The following is an 18,131-nucleotide window of genomic DNA, read 5'->3' on the forward strand; positions in this document are numbered from 1 at the left end:
TTTAAATTGTGGGCCCTGAATCTATAATCTATGAAAGTTTAACTTTTTGAATGGAATTATGGAAATTAATCAACTTTTCAATGATATTTTTTGGAATGGTATAGCTGAGATGACAAATTGGGCTTCTTGAACAAATAAAGGTTTCTTGCTGATATTTTGTCTGTACAGATACTGTTTACACACTCAAATACAGAGTTTTAATTTTAATGATACCTGATGTACATTACATTCATGATAAATTTTCTTTTCCATAAAATATCAGAGTCTATGTTGGCTGCTTCTGTTCCCTGCAGTTCCTAGGGGAAATCAATATCCAAGATGAGAGTTTACAAAACGTACGCGTTTGGCTGAATTCTTCAGAATCTTTTCAATGAAACATTCAAAATACACTATAGGTACAAATGTTCAGGACAATTTTTTAAATGAGAGATTTCTGCTCTGTTAATATAATTAATTATTCCTGACTGCAAATAATTCCTGAAAACCCATGCCAAGAAATGGATTAAAAATAAAACTTAATAAAACAAAATCCCTTCCATGTAGATTTTTAAATCACTATATAATAATAAAACAAATATAAAAAATAGATACAAGAAAACTGTTTTTATAAATATGACACTTTATAAACTTGTTTTTACATTATAGTCAAATCTATGTTCCTATTATCCTATTCTTAAATATAATAAGACAGAAAACTCGTCCTCACCAGAAAGAAACTGCTCAGGGTTAAAGACTTGGTGTCAGACTGTGGGATATAATACAGTGTGTATAAATGCTTTTATATCTCTCGCAGCAGCAGGAAGACACTTCTAAATGCAGTTTGCTTTCTATTTTAAAAATCAAATGCTATGTATTGCAGGTTTAATCTGACAATAATGTGAAACTCTGTTGTGCTTTTCCTCCCTGCTGTACAATAATTTGGAGCTTAGATTTGCAAATGTGTACCCCAAATATGTAGTACGAGAAAACAGAGAGAGAGAGAGACAGCATGAAAGTGAGAACATTCCCATTAGAAATGACAATAGGTCAAATAAACATTTTAATGTAGTTTCGATATTCCTCTTTGCCCAGCAACAGAAAGTGTCCCAATCCTCACAGTGACCATTCCATTCCTGTCTCCTCTGAAGATCAAAGTGAATAGTGTGTGATTAGATTATGTAATATCTCTCTGTTCACACCAGTCCCTCCCTTTATCCCAGTTTCTCAGGGCCAAGCCCAGTTTGTGCTATTCATGCTGAAATATTTTTCTGGAGCTGGTCCCGTTCTGTAGTAATGAGGTGATGTTTCACATGTTTCACCTCTGCCCCATTCAGCCCCTCCTCCCGGCCTTTTACAACACAACTTATAAACCCCACCAGGCCTTGGGGAGGGGCAGTTCTGCACGTTCAGAATCTGTGGAACGTAAGCAGTGAGCACTGTTTGGGCAGAAGCTTGAGACATGGAGTTCTCTAGCACCTCTCTCTTGGTGGGCTTGGTGGTGGTGTTGTTTGTGTTGATCCGATGGAGAAGAAAACCTTACAAACTGCCCCCAGGACCACTGGCTTTACCTCTCCTGGGCAACATCCTCACCATGGACAACCGTGCACCCTTTAAGACCTTTCTCAAGGTAAGAGGAAATCTCTGGAAGAGGAAAAACACTGATTCCAGATTTGTTAATTTTTTATAAGCCTCTGTGGGAGTCATATGTTTAATCACATGAGAAGTCTTATACTACAGAGTCTCATGCAAAATAGGTAATATTCCGATTGAAATGAAAACACATTTAAATGCACATTATTAATATCTAAATAAAGCATGGGTGTATTATGTAACCATGAATAATAAACTTATTGACAAAACTCATGTATTTAATGAAAAATAAATGTTTATATAATTACAAATGTGCACTGCTTGTGCCAAAGCTGTATAACCTTGGGTGTGCTGTTCCCTCCACTTTTCGGTCAACTTCTACACTTAAGGACTATGTGCAAAGAAAAACACAGCATTTTCCTAAACTGCTGAAAACCTGAATACTGAAAACTACCATCTCCTTTTAGTCAGTGTCAGAAATAATTACATTTTATGAGGGATATGAGGCACTTTTGCAATTTTAAGCAGTTCATAAATCAATATATGCTCAACAGCTACATATTCTGTTACTGTGACTTGAAAACATTATATAATCCTTATTCAGGAGCCTCCCACAGAACTACAGCATTGCACAATCATGCTTACAGGGCACTGAATCCAGTCTGACTGAATAAACACAACAGAACAGCTGTGGGTTGACGTGCTGTGAATGATAGAGCAGTGCATGACAAATTGTTGTGACAATTAGTGTGTTCATTTTTATAATTATTTGATAGGCAGCCTCAGTTGATTACGAAAAGCATTAGTGTGATCAATACACAAAAATTCATTTGTTATTGTGTCCGGTTTAGGGCTGGGCAGCGGCAAGTACTGCTGAATGCTGATAAAGTCTATCTCTGTTCCCAGTGGAGTAAGACCTATGGGCCTGTGATGACGACCTATTTGGGGCCCCAGAGAGTGGTGGTCCTGGTGGGCTACGACACAGTGAAGGAGGCGCTCGTAGACAACGCAGACGACTTCGTAGGCAGAGCCCCTGTGCCTTTTATTATTAAAGTTTTGAAAGGCTTTGGTAGGTATGATTCCTCTCCTCTCACACCTTGCACACACTTTCTGTAGCAAGTAAAAATCTTTCAGCTCACTAAACCAAATAAGGAAACTTTTTCCCACTCATCTTTGCAGAAATCCTATCGTGCTGAGACATCTGCAGTATTTAAACAGTTAATGTATTCTGGTAAAGTTTCCATTAAAACAACAAACAAATGTGTCGTTAGGCAGAGGGTGCCCATATATTCGTATACAACTGTATCTTTAAAAGTGTTGCCCAATACACATTTGGAGATGTAATAACTAACAGAGAGGAAAGGGCATATTTCCAATGGTTACTGAATGAGGAATTACCTCTGTTTGGAAGTAATTACTTTAAGAACTTTGACTAATTTTAAAATGCACAACTCCTTCCCTCCTTCAAAAGCAGCTCTGTGAGATTCACTGTTAAAATTCAATGATAATCTGTGTTTGTAGGCAACAATAGGAAGGTTTACTTTGAAAACATGTCTCTCCTCAGTGTACTGTCCCAGAACAACTGCAGATTTAAACATCAAATAAAAGTATATATTTAACCATTTCTAAAGTGAAAAAAGACACTGACAATTACTCTTTAATAGAGAATGACCTGCACATCATGTGATTGACAAGGCTGGTGATAACGTTTTTGTGGCATCAAATGTGGAATATGCAGTTTCCCCTGTTATAGAAACTACCATATACGGCTAGTCAATTAATTGAAAATTAATTAACATTCAGAACTTCTAATCGACACAATTTTGTCTATAAAGATTATATCAATTATTTTTATTCTGTTATATCCCCACTGTGTGTTCATATACTGTCCCATTAAAACCATGCTACCAAGCTGTAGTCACGTGACTCGAGTGGCTAGTACCAAAGAAAAATACAGCATCTGTGGTTTGGACGTGCTGTGTTTTGACTATAATTAAGACGACTTTGCTCAAAAAACAAGAAACAAAAAAGCTCTCAGAAACATTAGAAAATTATCCCATATTTAACACTGGAGCATATTTACAGTACAAGCCTCTTCACTGAACTATGAAGGTCAAAACTACAAAATAAAATAATTGTTCATTAATCATAATCGTGGTAAAATGTACAATTAATCGTGATATAGATTTGCGCTCATATCGCACAGCACTACTCCCAAGGATATACTAGAACTCATTCTTTGTAGCTGTGTAATATTTTTTTTTAGTTTATTAAGGAGAACACTATGCTAACTGTAAATCTATATTGACCTGATGTGCTGCGACAGGCCTCAGCTCCATGGGTAAGATATAGAGGGCTTCAGGAAAATACTGTTTTTGAACATTGAACACAGTGTTTTCATTGTTTTCATTGAACACAGTGAAAACAGGCATGAAAAATGATGACTAATATATTTGAGGAGGGAACTTTGTGTTGAACAGAGTGCTTGTCTCTTAGGACTCACCATCAGTAATGGCGAACGCTGGCGTCAGCTCCGCAGGTTCACCCTTTCCACCCTGAGAGATTTTGGGATGGGACGCAAGAGGATGGAGGGCTGGATTCAGGAAGAGAGCAAACACCTTCTGGAAAGTTTCAGAGAAACTAAATGTGAGTGAATAAATTAAAATATTTTATCTGGTTGGTGTAGCGTTATTAGTAACACCATCACTCTCTATTTGACTGAGAGACTGGTTTGATTCCTTTGGCAAGGAATCATTCAATTAAAAAAATAACCTAAAATTAAGTAGTTTGAAAATGGTCAGCGAGAATTTATTGGTGGCTGAATTCGTTATGAGCTGCATCAGGAAAAAATCACTGCAAAAGCATGTGATGGAATTGTTCTGTTCTTGGGGATAATAAAATATCCAAAAGTATGTGTGAGTTTTGGTTTAGACCGGTAGAGCTTAACCTTTTTCACAGTGCAACTGCTTTTTAGAGTTAAAAATATTTCACGACCTCCACCTCATTAAACCCCCACCATCCAACACACATATGATTACAAGGTACCACTTTCAAATAATAATATAATAATATACATCATCACTCATCTGCATAAAAACATATTCCAAGTACTTTTCATAATGTTTTCTCATTTATTTATTTATTTTTTATTGAGGCTTTTCTTTAGTTTTTGGAATCAAGCGTTTTTCTGCCCCACTTCCACTGACCACCTTCAAAAAGGGCTTCATTTTAAAACATATCTGGACTCAGGTGCGAATCTGAATCAAGCTGAGTCACAGAGTTGAGTAGGACGTTGAATGAGTCGGTGTGATACAGTGAAATGGCTTTGGATAAGATCGGATTTTTCATTGTGAGTTTATATGTAAAAGCGGCATCACTCTCAAAATCCCCCTGGTTAAGTACCCCTGGTTTAGATGATCTAAAAATGGGTCACAAATGGTTTTTATGTTAGCCATCGTGAACGTAGTGTATTAATACATCATTTTTTGCTTTTCTTAATAAATTGACCAATTTGAACAAATTTGATTTGTTTTTCTTTTTATCCAGTTTTACTTCTATGCTAAAGTTACCATAAAATGACAAACACCTGTCTGTACACCTAATATAAGGTGCAGTTTTAAGAGGCGAATCCAGGTTTATTTTGCATTCAGTTATGTCAAAATAAAGCCTGGACATTGGTTATTAATGTGATATTTCCCCATAGCTGCTCCGTTTGATCCCATGTCCTACCTGAGTCGAACAGTGTCCAATGTGGTCTGTGCGCTGGTGTTTGGTCAGCGCTTCCACTACAAAGACAACAACTTCCTCCGTATCCTCCAAGTCATCTCTGGAGTTCTCCGGTTTGCCGGCAGCTCTAAGGGACAGGTAAGAGTCATGAAGAATGAAGAATATGGTGGAGAAATGGTATCTAATATGCTCCATCCAAAATATTTTTACAAAAGGTAAAATAATAAGAAAATATTATAATAATGATAATAATATTCATTCGTTCATTGATTCATTCATGTCTGTAACCGCTTAGCCAGTTCAGGGTTGCAGTGGGTCTGGAGAATACCCGAAATCATTGGGCGCAAGGCAGGAACACACCCTGGAGGGGCCGCCAGTCATTCACATGGCAACACATTCACTCACACACTCACACATTCACTCGTGCACTCACACCTATGGACAATTTTGGATTGAACTGGCAACATTCCAGTCAGGGTGTGAATAATACAATGACAATTGGGGGGTCAAATCTTTCTTCAGGTCATAATGGGAAACCAGTACAGCGCAGGTGCGTGCTTCAGTAAACTTTAGTCTTACAATCCTTACAGAGTCTTGCTTGTTTACTGTAATGTCTGCAGTACATTAATGATAAATCCATTACACCACCGAATGTGTCACATACCACACACAAACCTTTGTAGTCAGCAGATTTCTTGCCCTGGAAAATGAAATTCATATGATCAATATGAATCTCAATGAATCTCTTCCACGGGAACCATGTGTTAATTTAGTTCTGAATAAATGGGAATAATGTCACTGAAAGTCACTGTAGCTTAGGTTTTTGTCCTGCCTCATCCATTCATACTGGGACCAATACAGCATCTACAGTGTGAAATGTTAAGAGGAGAGCTGTGGAATGCTTTAAGATGGAAGTTTGGCTCTTGTTAGTCTCTGAAGTAAACTCTGTTCTAGTGTATCATGTTAAGTGAAACAACTTAACAAGGATGGTGCATACATTACATTGAGCTTGTAGTAAATGTTAAGTTCCTGATGAGTTTTATACATTACTGCTTATGTGAAACTTGTGTGTCACCACTGCAGCATATGGAACGGTAAAATACATCTTCATGTGAGTGATTTACTGAAGGCAATAAAGTGTTTTTAAAAATCTAAATAGTTATTTACACGTAATGCCTTCTCTGGCTTGTGCATCTGCCACCTTAATGAGGACACAATCCATGTGACCAATAATATGCATGAGGCATGCAGAGGGGTACAATTTAACAAGGAATGGTATGGTTCAGTGTAGGGGTGTTTGAAATCATATTTCAAGATTCTTCCAGGCATGGATATTGTACATTTATTGAAATATTAAACATTATAGGTAATAAGGGTATATAAATGTTTCAAAATCCCCAAACTATTGCTTTTACCCTCTTTTGGGGGTGTTCAAGTCTTAATTAGTGGGTCGGACTCTGCCAATCCCCCCGTAATTCGAACCCTGCTTACGGTACCAAGCCAGTCCTCTAACCATAAGGCCAAGGCTGCCCCCTGCCTCCAGTATCACACTGCATTTCATCCTTTTGTACAGAGGCTAAAAGCTGTGTGCACAAATTAACGTGTTCACAATGTGTGCTCCTTAAAGTGGCTAAATTTACTGTTTATAAAGATTTCCAAAGTTAGCATAGCATTAGCACCTAGTAACATGACTAACAATCAAATCTTCTTACATCTCCACCAAATTTCAACATTTGTGAGGAAAGGTGGAAATGTAGCCAGATTTTAAAAAGAGTAAAAAAAACTTGTTAATACAAATAAACCTAACATCTTGCTAAAATGTCTACATCACCTTAGCCTCTAAACATATTTGTTCTCACAGCTGTATAATATCTTCCCTCGGCTGATGGAGATCCTTCCAGGAAAACATCACAACATTTTTGAGGAGCTGGACGAGCTCAAGGTTTTTACTTTGAACAAAGTGCAAAAGCACAAGGAGACTCTGGACCCTGAGAACCCAAGAGATTTCATCGACTGCTTCCTCATCCGACTGGACCAGGTAAAGTCTCCTCAACAGACACTGTTTTAGCGGCTGTGAAAGTTGTAGTTGCCTAATGCAGGCACATCTTGGAAGTCTAGCACTTTCCTCCTCAAAAACTTAATTTAAACCAGACGCAGACTAATGAAAAATTAAACAAGAGCAACATAACCCAAAGCTGCACCAAAGACAAAGGAATACTCCTGTTTTTTTTTTTTTTTTAGAGAAGGGTTTATTTCTTCTGGCAAATCCATGCCTAGTTTGTGACTTTACTGAGATCTCCACTAAACCCATGAGACACATGAGAAATTACTGAGCTGTTTACCTCAGAAGACACATTTGAGCAACAGGAATGCTGCTCAAATGCTGTCATCTATGAGAAACTAGAGGCATTATGGAGGAAATCTGTGCTTCTTTTGAAAGAGCTGCTAGTGACACCACTGGACAGCTTAATGCACCAAAGGAGAGTCTCAGCTGACCAGATGTATCAGCAGACAGATGTTCGTGCTGGTTTTTGGGGGTAGAGTGAGACCCTGAGAAAGAGGCCAGGGATCAAACAGGCAACCTCCTGATGATAGGGGATAGACCACTGTACCACTCAGGAGCCTCAAACCCCCCTATGTTAATCAATGTATTTATCATGCTGAATTGCAGGGGGAAAAGAAGTGGAGGTATTTGCAGAGAAGTGTCTTTATTAAACAAGAACAAAATCTAAACCAAATGGAGGAACAGAACACAGGAAAGACTTTAGTTGAGAAGACTGGGAAATAAAACTAGAGCAAGACCAAATGTACCAACAACAACAACTAAGCATAAAAGTAAAATACAGAAACAAACATTACAAAGAGACAGAACTAAATTAACCAAAGCAACTAACTAAACTACAAACTCAGACGAAAAAAAAAACACCAAGATAACACTTTTAGAAAAAGTCAGGAACACAGAATTACAGAAAACAACCAACATAGACCAAAAACACATGTTGGTAGGTGGATTGGCAATTCAAAAGTGTCCGTAGGTGTGAGTGAGTGTGTATCTGTGTGTTTGTGTTGCCCTGTGAAGGACTGGCGCCCCCTCCAGGGTGTATTCCTGCCTTGCGCTCAATGATTCCAGGTAGGCACCGGACCCATCACGACCCTGAACTGGATAAGGGCTACAGATAATGAATGAATGAATGAATGAATGAATGAACCAACATACAGAAAGAAAGACTATAAGAATACTTGAAACATAAGACTAAGTCAGAGTAAACTAGGAACAAGAAAAACAATAGAAACAAAAACCAAAAACATCATATAGACAGAAGTAACCAAGTACCTAGAACAGTAGACCAGAAACAAAACATTAAAACATCACCATAAACCATGTAGAACCACAAAAACACCTGTGAAAGTCAGGACACACGAGGAAGGCGGCATGGTTACATGAACACAAGAGAATCACCTGACACAAGTCAAACATGGGTAAAGCACACGGACACAAGCACATGTGAAGATGTAACACAAACTATGTGTACAATAATCTTTATTGTATATTTCCCATATATTGCTGAACTAAATTAAATTACCAGTTAAATGGCTCTAATTATGCTTTATTTGTGAAAGAACATGCTGGTCAGTCTATTATAAGTATGTCATAATTATAAACACAGTCATGCTTCCCACCATGAAAACTGCTCCATGTTTACCACCTCTTTTCAGTAGATCAAATATTGTTTGGGAAATCAGACTGTTTTGTTTTAATCTGTTTAAAGGAGAAGGACACTCCCAACACTGAGTTTCACTATGATAACTTAACAGCTACTGTACAGAATTTATTCCTGGCTGGGACTGAGACCACAAGCACAACGATCAGATACGCGCTGATGTTGCTCATCCGACATCCTGAAATACAGGGTAAGTCAGGGGTTTTTTTTGTGTGTGTTTTTGTTTTGATTGTTTGTTTTGTTTTGTTTTTATTGACAATTCTTTAGATAATGTTTATTTTTCTAATTGAAGCCCATGGCTTGTGTAGCTGCAGTGTTTAATATGATGTCTTACATACATCCGTCCTCACAGAGCAGATGCAGAAAGAGATTGACACTGTGATTGGACAGGACAGAAGCCCAGCCATGGACGACAGGAAGTCCCTCCCATTCACAGACGCAGTGATCCATGAGGTGCAGCGCTATATAGATCTGGTACCACTCAACGTGCCCCATTATGCTTTACGGGACATCACATTCAGAGGATACACCATCCCCAAGGTGAGCATCAACAAGCTTAGCGCCACATGTAGCATTCAACCACAAGAACATTGGGGAGGTCTAGTGCTGATGTTGGATGAGTGATGTTTCAACACCTCATTTGTGCAGGACACTGTAATCTTCCCCTTACTTCATTCGGTTCTGAGAGATGAAGGACACTGGGGCAACCCCTGGACATTCAACCCCAAACACTTCTTGGACAACAATGGCAACTTTAAAAAGAACCCAGCCTTCCTCCCCTTTTCTGCAGGTAAACACAGCAGTGCACAGACAACGGCTCAGGTAAACAGAAGAGATAATGCAAGAAGATCCCACAGGTCTGTACACACCCTCACACACTCCTCAGCATGCCCTTTGGTTTGTTTATTCTGTTTGATGCTGGAATAGTCAGATAAATATTTACCTCATAAATCAAAGGTGGACTTGAGGAGTTATGAACAGACATTAAAATCCAGATGATGAAAGTTTTCTGTACAGATTAAAGCTTTGACATGATGCTAATGTAGTGCAACTTTCAAATAATTTATAGGAAGGTGAACAATGAAGAAATAAAGGGTTAGACTGTGTGTAAGAGTGTGCAGTGGTGTTTTTCTAATTTTGATTGTAGTTAATCTAATGTGTAGAACCTTCAGTTCAGTTTCTGATGGTCTAGCCAATGGGAGAAATTATTTAGCTGAATCCACCTAGATACCACAGAGAGAAAAATCCTGATTGGTTAACGCTCCATTTAATGTTCAGCAGAAATTGGAAAGGTGAATTCAAATTGGTCCTGTGAAATTAAAATGAACAAAAATTCCAGAAACTACTCCCAGAAGTTATTGTCCCTGCTTTAACCACCCCCACCCCCTGTGTTATGTTACTGACACTATCATATCCATTTCTGTTGCTGCAGGTAAAAGATCCTGTGTTGGTGAGTCCCTGGCTCGGATGGAGCTGTTTATATTCATTGTGTCCCTGCTGCAGAACTTCACATTTAGTTGCCCTGGTGGTCCAGAGAGCATGGACTGCAGTCCAGAGATCAGCGGATTTGCAAACCTGCCCCGAAATTCTCACCTCATCGCCACCCCCCGCTGAACTAGAGCAGAATCTCAGACTTCTGTAACAAAAAGAAAACATTCCAACAAAAGCATATTATATTTTAGAGATATATTATCATCATCTGTAAACACAGTTAAACAGAACATACATGCTCCTTCAAATATTCTCTTCCATGAAGTTAAGAAACAGCATTACTAGTCTGAGAAATCGGGAAGCATCTAACGTGATAAAACTCTGAGAGTTTGGAAACCCGTTTTGTTGATTGTAAAGAAAGTTAAGACACACTTCAAACTGCTTATATTTTGTAATTTTTATTGAAAAATTAAATGTGCCATAGCTTTTTTTTCAGTATGTGGAACTCAGGAAATAAGCCATAATTATGTATCAAAATGAAGTGCTTTCTCTGTAGAGAATACTTATTCACTTATTCAAATAATTTTGTAATGATTTTTATTATAAATTTTATAAGTTGACTATAAGATTATCTTCATGAACTACATTTTACAGCTGTATGTAATCAATTGTCCTATGTTCAAATGTTTTCTTGTGTAGAGATGTGTATTAATCTTTTTAAGAGAAGAAAAAACTTCCAGATATTTTTTTAATGTATTATTTTCATATCAGATTTTAGATATACTTTTCTATGCATATCATGGATATGGTCAGTATTTAAATAAAACAATTACTGGTTACCTTCTATTCTGGCAAATTAGTGTGTGAAACTGTAACGGAGTCACCGACTGGACTCTGAACTTTTAAAAGATACTCTAACTCTGAACTGTGGGTAGCCGAGGCCTAATAGTTAGAGGACCGGAAGGTTGCCGGTCCAATCCCCAAGACCGGCGGGAACATCCACAGCTGAAGAGCCCTTGAGCAACTGCTCCTCACTGCTCTGTAGCGTGGTAAAAGTATTTGAATTATTTCTGCTTAGTTGTGATTATCAATTATAAATGATTACTATTATTACTAATTTTAGATAATAACAATTTAATAATTCATCAGAAATTGGGATACTATTCATGCTAGGGAGTGAGTTTCAGGATTTTCAGACATTATGAATAAACTCTCTACACAGTATTATTTCAAATCAAAGAATAATTTATTTTAAAGGAATAATAATTATTTGATGCATAGCATAATTATCAAATCTTAATGGGCGATCAATAAAGGTGAAGCCCATTTTATGACTTAATATTTGGCTAGGCTATGTGATTTGTGAGTAATATATGTTGCTAGATGAAGTTAATTAATACGTAAATTTATCAAGAGACTTAGACATCAGCTTCTGGATATTATATTCTTATGAGCTTATGTGACGCAGGTCGACCAAACGATGGGTACAGAGGTTCAGTTGCGGTGACAGCAGAGAGTCCAAGCCTAGCTCTTCCGGTTCTCCCTGTAGGGGCTGCTGAGGCTGGGTTCACTCAGGAGTCGTCACTTACGGGGCAGGACGCTTCAGGCGCTCTCAGAACGTTGTGACGTCAGTTGAAGAATTTCCTCTGGCTCGCTGTCCTGGTTGGGAGTCCTGAAAGCGGGCGTCGAAAGAAGCGCTCTCTGTTTTTTCTAATTTTCAGACATGACGTCTTGAAGTCTGCATATATATTTCAAATAATAAATATTGACTAATCTCAGAGGTGGTATCTTATTCTGGCCAAAAATAAGTTTCACCTGCTTTGATCAGTCGTAAAATTAAGCTTTGATTGGGCTACAAAACCAAACGATGAACACAAAATAAATTGAGACTTAGTTATTATAGGTTATACTAAGTTATTTCTACAGGCTTCTATCTGACTCAACCACTGTATTAAGCAAGGCTAACTGACCCAAGGCATCCCTTGTTTGGTTGCATAAAAATTGGTCCTTTATCAGAGTCTCTTTGACGGTGGAGAGTCGGCTCTGTTCAGCTGTTCTGAAGTGACTCTTTTCTTCTGAAGTGACTCTTTTCTTCTGCAGCGGCAGGTAGTGTCGCAGTCACACAGCTCCAAGGGCCTGGAGGTTGTGAGTTCGATTCCAGCTCCGGGTGACTGTCTGTGAGGAGTTGGTGTGTTCTCCCCGTGTCCGCGTGGGTTTCCTCCGGGTGCTCCGGTTTCCTCCCACAGTCCAAAAACACACGTTGCAGGTGGATTGGCTACTCAAAAATGTCCGTAGGTGTGAGTAAATGTGTGTGTGTCTGTGTTGCCCTGTGAAGGACTGGCGTCCCCTCCAGGGTGTATTCCCGCCTTGCGCCCGACGATTCCAGGTAGGCTCTGGACCCCCCGCGACCCTAAATTGGATAAGCGGTTACAGATAATGGATGGATGGATGGACTGTTACGCCCACTTGGGAGGTAGCCGTTCTCTGATTGGCTACTGGGTTTGGGAAATACATGTGACCATCTCAAGTTTCCCAGAGAACAAAATGCTTAATGCTGCTTGGGCGAATAGTACATCCTTGAATTAATATCTCATATATACTTGAATATTACATATTGAATATACTGATGCAATTACACCTACTATTCTAGTTATTAGAGATTAATTAATATTCTTTTAAATTGAGAAAGGAATTGGTCTTCGTGATTTGGAAAGGCACATTAATTCACATCAACTCAATTCATGTTAGCGTATATTCACCTGAGAATAATATATTATCACATGATTCAACAATAATAATGATAGTAATACATTTGACAATGCATAACTGGATTCAGAAAAGCATAGTGTCAAAGATTACTTTTGGGACAGAGATAATGAGAGAGAGAGAGAGAGAGAGAGAGAGAGAGAGAGAGAGAGAGAGGGGGAAGAGACCGACAGGGACAACTGGGTGCTCTCTGTGACATATAATTTCCCAAAAGGGAAAAATTTCCCACTTAGAGGAACTGTTGGTCCATGCTGTTCCGGCTAAGGTTGAACTCTGATTGGAGAGAAATTAACACATTCCTTAGGGGCCATCTGCCGATCTTGCAATAAGGTTGAGCCTGACAAATGTTCTTTTAGGAGTTCTACCAGGTGACAGCTTTAGTGTCCACTCCCCAGGATTCCTTGCTGATTTAAGAGTTATTTATTTATGGTTTATTGGTGGTCGTAACTTTCGGACCGACCACTTAGTATTGGTATGGACCTTTTTGTGAGCGTCATGAGGTCACTGATAAGGGGGTTTACAGCCTTCCCATCTCCAGCAGACTATGTGTGTGTGTGGGTGAGTGTGTGTGGGGGTTTGGTTTCAGTAGTCTCCAACACATACTGCTGGAGGTTTTGATAAAAGACAGTCTGAATCTTTAAATTTCTCCATTTCTTGATCTAGATCCAGAGTCTTAAAAAAAGGTTCAGCATACCTGGGCCTTCCTCCACTACATTCCCCCCTTTTTGTTCAGTTCTTTGGTCTGGTAGGGAACATGGCGCTGAAAAAATAATTGCTGTGGAGGGAGGTAGGGTCAGCAAGCACATTCAAATACATTTTCAAAGCTGATGTCTTCCTATCAGTGTGTATGGGTGCATATTAAGTGTTGTTGTTTGTGTAATGAAGGATTTCTATTTACTTATGGGTAGGTCTTGTTCAAACGCAACATCGAGAGCTGGTTCTTCGACATTGCCCTCAGCTTCATATCTGAAACATGGGGGCACACCTCTCTGGGCTCTCTTATGTCTAACAAACTTAACCATTTCATCAGACCAAGTTTCTAACCTGCTCTGTAGGGCTTGAGTGCATTTGAAATACAACCAAGCTATACCAAAGGTCAAAAGATATCCTAATCCTACCAGTGCAACTAGTAAGATGTCAGGAGTGGACCATGCATAGGCTGTACTGACCAGAGGGGTTGAGACGACAAATTCTTTAAGGGCTTAGGTCAATGACTTGGGTTCCCTCATATTCGAGGCAAGTTAGTGTTTTGGCATCTAGCTCGATGCTGTGTTTGGAGAAGAAATCTGAAATTTCTATGTCACTCTCATGTTGGTCAGGATTCAGATGATACAGGGCCAGGTCTCCCACATGTAGGATTGCATTTATGGAGATGTCTAGGCAGAAAGTCTGGCTAGGAAGGGGTACCCTTTCTGAGGTGTCATGTTGATCATAGGTTAGTAGGGCCTTTCTAAAGGGGGTGTTAACCAATGAACAGTTTCCAACAATCTCAGCTTGGGTACTGGTCACCAAACATCAGGACACTTAGTATTACTCATCATAGGCTTAAGGCCACAGATCCCATTCGCGCTGTCACGAATAAAAAGTTTGCTAGGGCACAAGACTTTGGTGAGTGTGCACATAGGCAAATTAGGCACCAAGTATAGATCAGGGTTATCATCTTGGTATGCTACAAGAGGTGTTGTCTTTACTCGAACAAAGGCAGAATCCTGCCAGAACCCAACGTTAACGACATGTTTCAAACGGTAGATGTTTTCAGGCGCCATTATGGGAAGGTTAACGATGAATGCTAAGTTTCTGTCTTGGGGATTGACATAAATTGGAATGGTGCTACCTAAGGTATAAGCTAGGTGGGCCTGGAGATCAATGACTACTTCTCAAGTTGCTGTAGACAGAATCTCCTGTACTAAGGATAGAGGAACCAGATAGGAGGGAATCCTCCCCATGGCTAAGCTATCCACAGAGAAGCTGATTTCTTGTAGCATAACAGACAATAGCATAATCACAAGCTGGATGTGGGCAAGATCAAGTTGTACTTCTGAAAGCAAAGAGTTAACCATTTGGACCATTGAGTACCATGACGGTGCCTTGTAGGGTTTGCCCAATTGTTTGCAGGTGTTGTTGCTGCTTGTTTAATTGGGTTTTAATGTTTGGAATTTCAGCCTGCAATTCCCCTATTTGATGTTTGACAGTGGCTAAGTTGACCATGTTTACGGCGGACGTTCCAAAGCTCAGTCGTGATCCCACAGTTGCAGCTGCCATTAGCAATCCCCCTATGAAACGTTTAGGTCATTTAATAAAACCACTTAATTCTGATTGCGTTACTGTAAACCTTTGTAGCTGGTGGAGCATATGAGTTACGTCTGTTTCTACATGGCTGATAGTTTCCTCAGTCCAACTAGCTCCATTATGGCCAGTTTGCAAAGTGGTTATCGGTAGGTTTTTCCTACACGCTTCGGCAGGATTCAACCATACAAATACTCTCTGGGTATGTAGGTGACAGTTAGTGATTAGCAATCCTGGCCGGTCTTTCAGTATTATTCCGGAGCCAGGACCCAGTTCAATCACTTCAGGAAGAACAAAGGTTCCTAGGGAACGGATTATCAGGAGAATGAGCAGCGGGGCCATCCTACCGGGAAAAATGCTCATGATTGTCACAGTTGAAGGAGGATGAGGAGGTGGATGTACATGCAAGGAAGATTTATTTAAACAAAATCAAGGCAAACACAACAAACAGAAAACAAACAGGAGCAGGGAGGCAAGAAAACAAACAAGAACTCAGTGGAACGTAACTAGAACAGGAACATAACTGTGAACTGGTGGTAATGTGTAAGACAGCAGACAAAGAAACACATCTACACACACAAGAACCGACAAGGGGACACTGAAACAAAGGGACTATATATACACAGAGCACTGACAAAGAACACCTGGGGACAATAACTAGAGGGCAGGACTACAAAGGAGACTCTGATGAGAGGGTGGAGCTAAGGTGGGACTAGTGCGGAGACAGGAAGAATAAACAGAGCCATGTGCTAAATGAGTTGGGAGTAGAAGGCTGTAGCAGATAGATAGATAGATAGATAGATAGATAGATAGACAGACAGACAGATACATACATACATACATACATACATACATACATATTTTATTGATCCCCAGGGGAAATTCAAGTTGTTAGCCAACACCCTTCTTGCCCTTGGTTTTATTGTTTATGTTTTGTGTGGCCTGATTTGGTTGAGGTTGACCCATTTGAGATCAGCACTGCCCTGACCTTTGTTGATTTTGATCTGGCACACAACGGGAGACAGTTTGTCAGTAATCTCATAGGGACCTGACCATCAGGGTAGGAATTTGCGGGCCAGATTCCCCCCTGTTTTCACGACCTTGCAATAGGTTGGACAAAGATGTAGTACCACGCATTGTCCCCTATTTGGAGTTCGTCATGGGATGCCTTATGATCATAGTACGCTTTGCGACCTTCTGCACTTTTTGCCAGTTTCTGCTGGGCAAATGCAAAAGTGGCTTTGAGGTGTTTCCGCAAATCCTCCATATACTGATGAGTGGTGTAGGCTACTGCTATGCTAGCTTCACCTGGCTGATATAACAGATGTAGAGGCAGAGTCATCTGTCTCCCTGTCATCAACTCAAAGTGTGAGACCCTGACCGCATCATGTGATGTCGCACGTATGGCCATCAGTATGCTAACAACATTTCTGTTGACTTGCTCCACCTGACCTGAGCTTTGAGGATGGTAGGAAATGTGAAGGCTGGCTTTTACTCCCAAGAGCCGCCAGAGTTGCTGCATGACTTCTGCTGTGAAATGTGTCCCTCTGCCAGAGTCTACACACCTGGGTAGGCCAAACCATGAAAAGACATGGTTCATCAGTAAGTAGGCAGTGGTTAGCGCTGTGTCATTCCGTGCGGGGAGGCATTCTACCCATTTAGTGAAGGCACACGTGACTGTGAGGAAGAACTTGTTACCTCTCACTTTTCGAGTGAGTGGTCCAACCCAGTCTATCTGGAGGTTTGACCAAGGGAACGATAACCCTTTCTTTTGCAAGGGGGCTCTATGAACAATATTTGAGGGTTGAAATTGGCAACATAACAGACAGCCTTTAATGTAATCAGCCACATTTTTTACCATGTGGGTCCAATATGTCACATGCCGGACTGCATGGTGTGTTGCTTTGACCCCTTTGTATCCCGCAGATGGGGAGTCATGGGCATGCATCAGCATCACTCCCCTGTGGCACTGAGGAACCACAAACGCAGGTGAAGTGTGCGAGTCAGTGGCATGAACAAGCAAGATTTTGACGACCTGGAGAGACACTCTGGCATCGTATAGGTCTTTAAGGCCTGGTATGTTGTCAAGATCTTGAGCCGAGATGGGACATGTAGATGGGTCAGAGACATGCATAAGCATTTTGGAAATGGATGGGTCCCGAGCCTGGAGAGCAATTAAGTCAGCATCAGAAAAGCAGGGTTAATGGAGACAATGGTATTTTTAGCATTGTCAGGTGACGCTGTTGCTACTGTTCGAGACCGTGTAATGGGTAGGACTTCAGTGTTGGGTGGGTTTGGATAAAGGGAGGGATCGAATGTTCATGATGTGCCTTCGCGGGCCCCTTGTTTGGCTAAGCCATCTTCCTCGTCATTGAGTTCTTTGTCATCTCCATGGATTTGGGAGTGGCCCCTCACTTGGTATGCCATGTGTGTCTACCAAGTGTTCACATGCCACGAAAAGCTCTTTGTGTTTGACTGGCTTTTTATTTGATGTGGTGTAGTTGTTGGTTTTCCACAGTTTCAAGTGGCATGTGAAGCTTAGGCATGCATATTTGGAGTCTGTGCAGATCACCAACGTTTTTATGCTTTTCTGGACAGCAGACTGAATTGTGATGAGAATTCCTGCTATTT

General features: G+C 40.1%; 1 protein-coding gene across 1 annotated transcript; it reads left to right on the top strand.

The window, feature by feature from the left end:
- The first annotated feature begins 1,435 nt into the window (after positions 1–1,435).
- Positions 1,436–11,182, top strand: LOC136675381 (cytochrome P450 2G1-like). Its single transcript, XM_066651887.1, has 9 exons — positions 1,436–1,606; positions 2,476–2,638; positions 4,066–4,215; positions 5,273–5,433; positions 7,157–7,333; positions 9,066–9,207; positions 9,370–9,557; positions 9,666–9,807; positions 10,450–11,182. The coding sequence occupies exons 1-9, from the start codon at positions 1,439–1,441 to the stop codon at positions 10,629–10,631; spliced, it is 1,473 nt and encodes a 490-aa protein (XP_066507984.1). The 5' UTR covers positions 1,436–1,438; the 3' UTR covers positions 10,632–11,182.
- The last annotated feature ends 6,949 nt before the right edge of the window (positions 11,183–18,131 follow it).

The sequence above is a fragment of the Hoplias malabaricus genome, chromosome X1 (assembly GCF_029633855.1).
Source record: "Hoplias malabaricus isolate fHopMal1 chromosome X1, fHopMal1.hap1, whole genome shotgun sequence".
In the NCBI taxonomy this organism is placed as follows: Eukaryota; Metazoa; Chordata; class Actinopteri; order Characiformes; family Erythrinidae; genus Hoplias; species Hoplias malabaricus.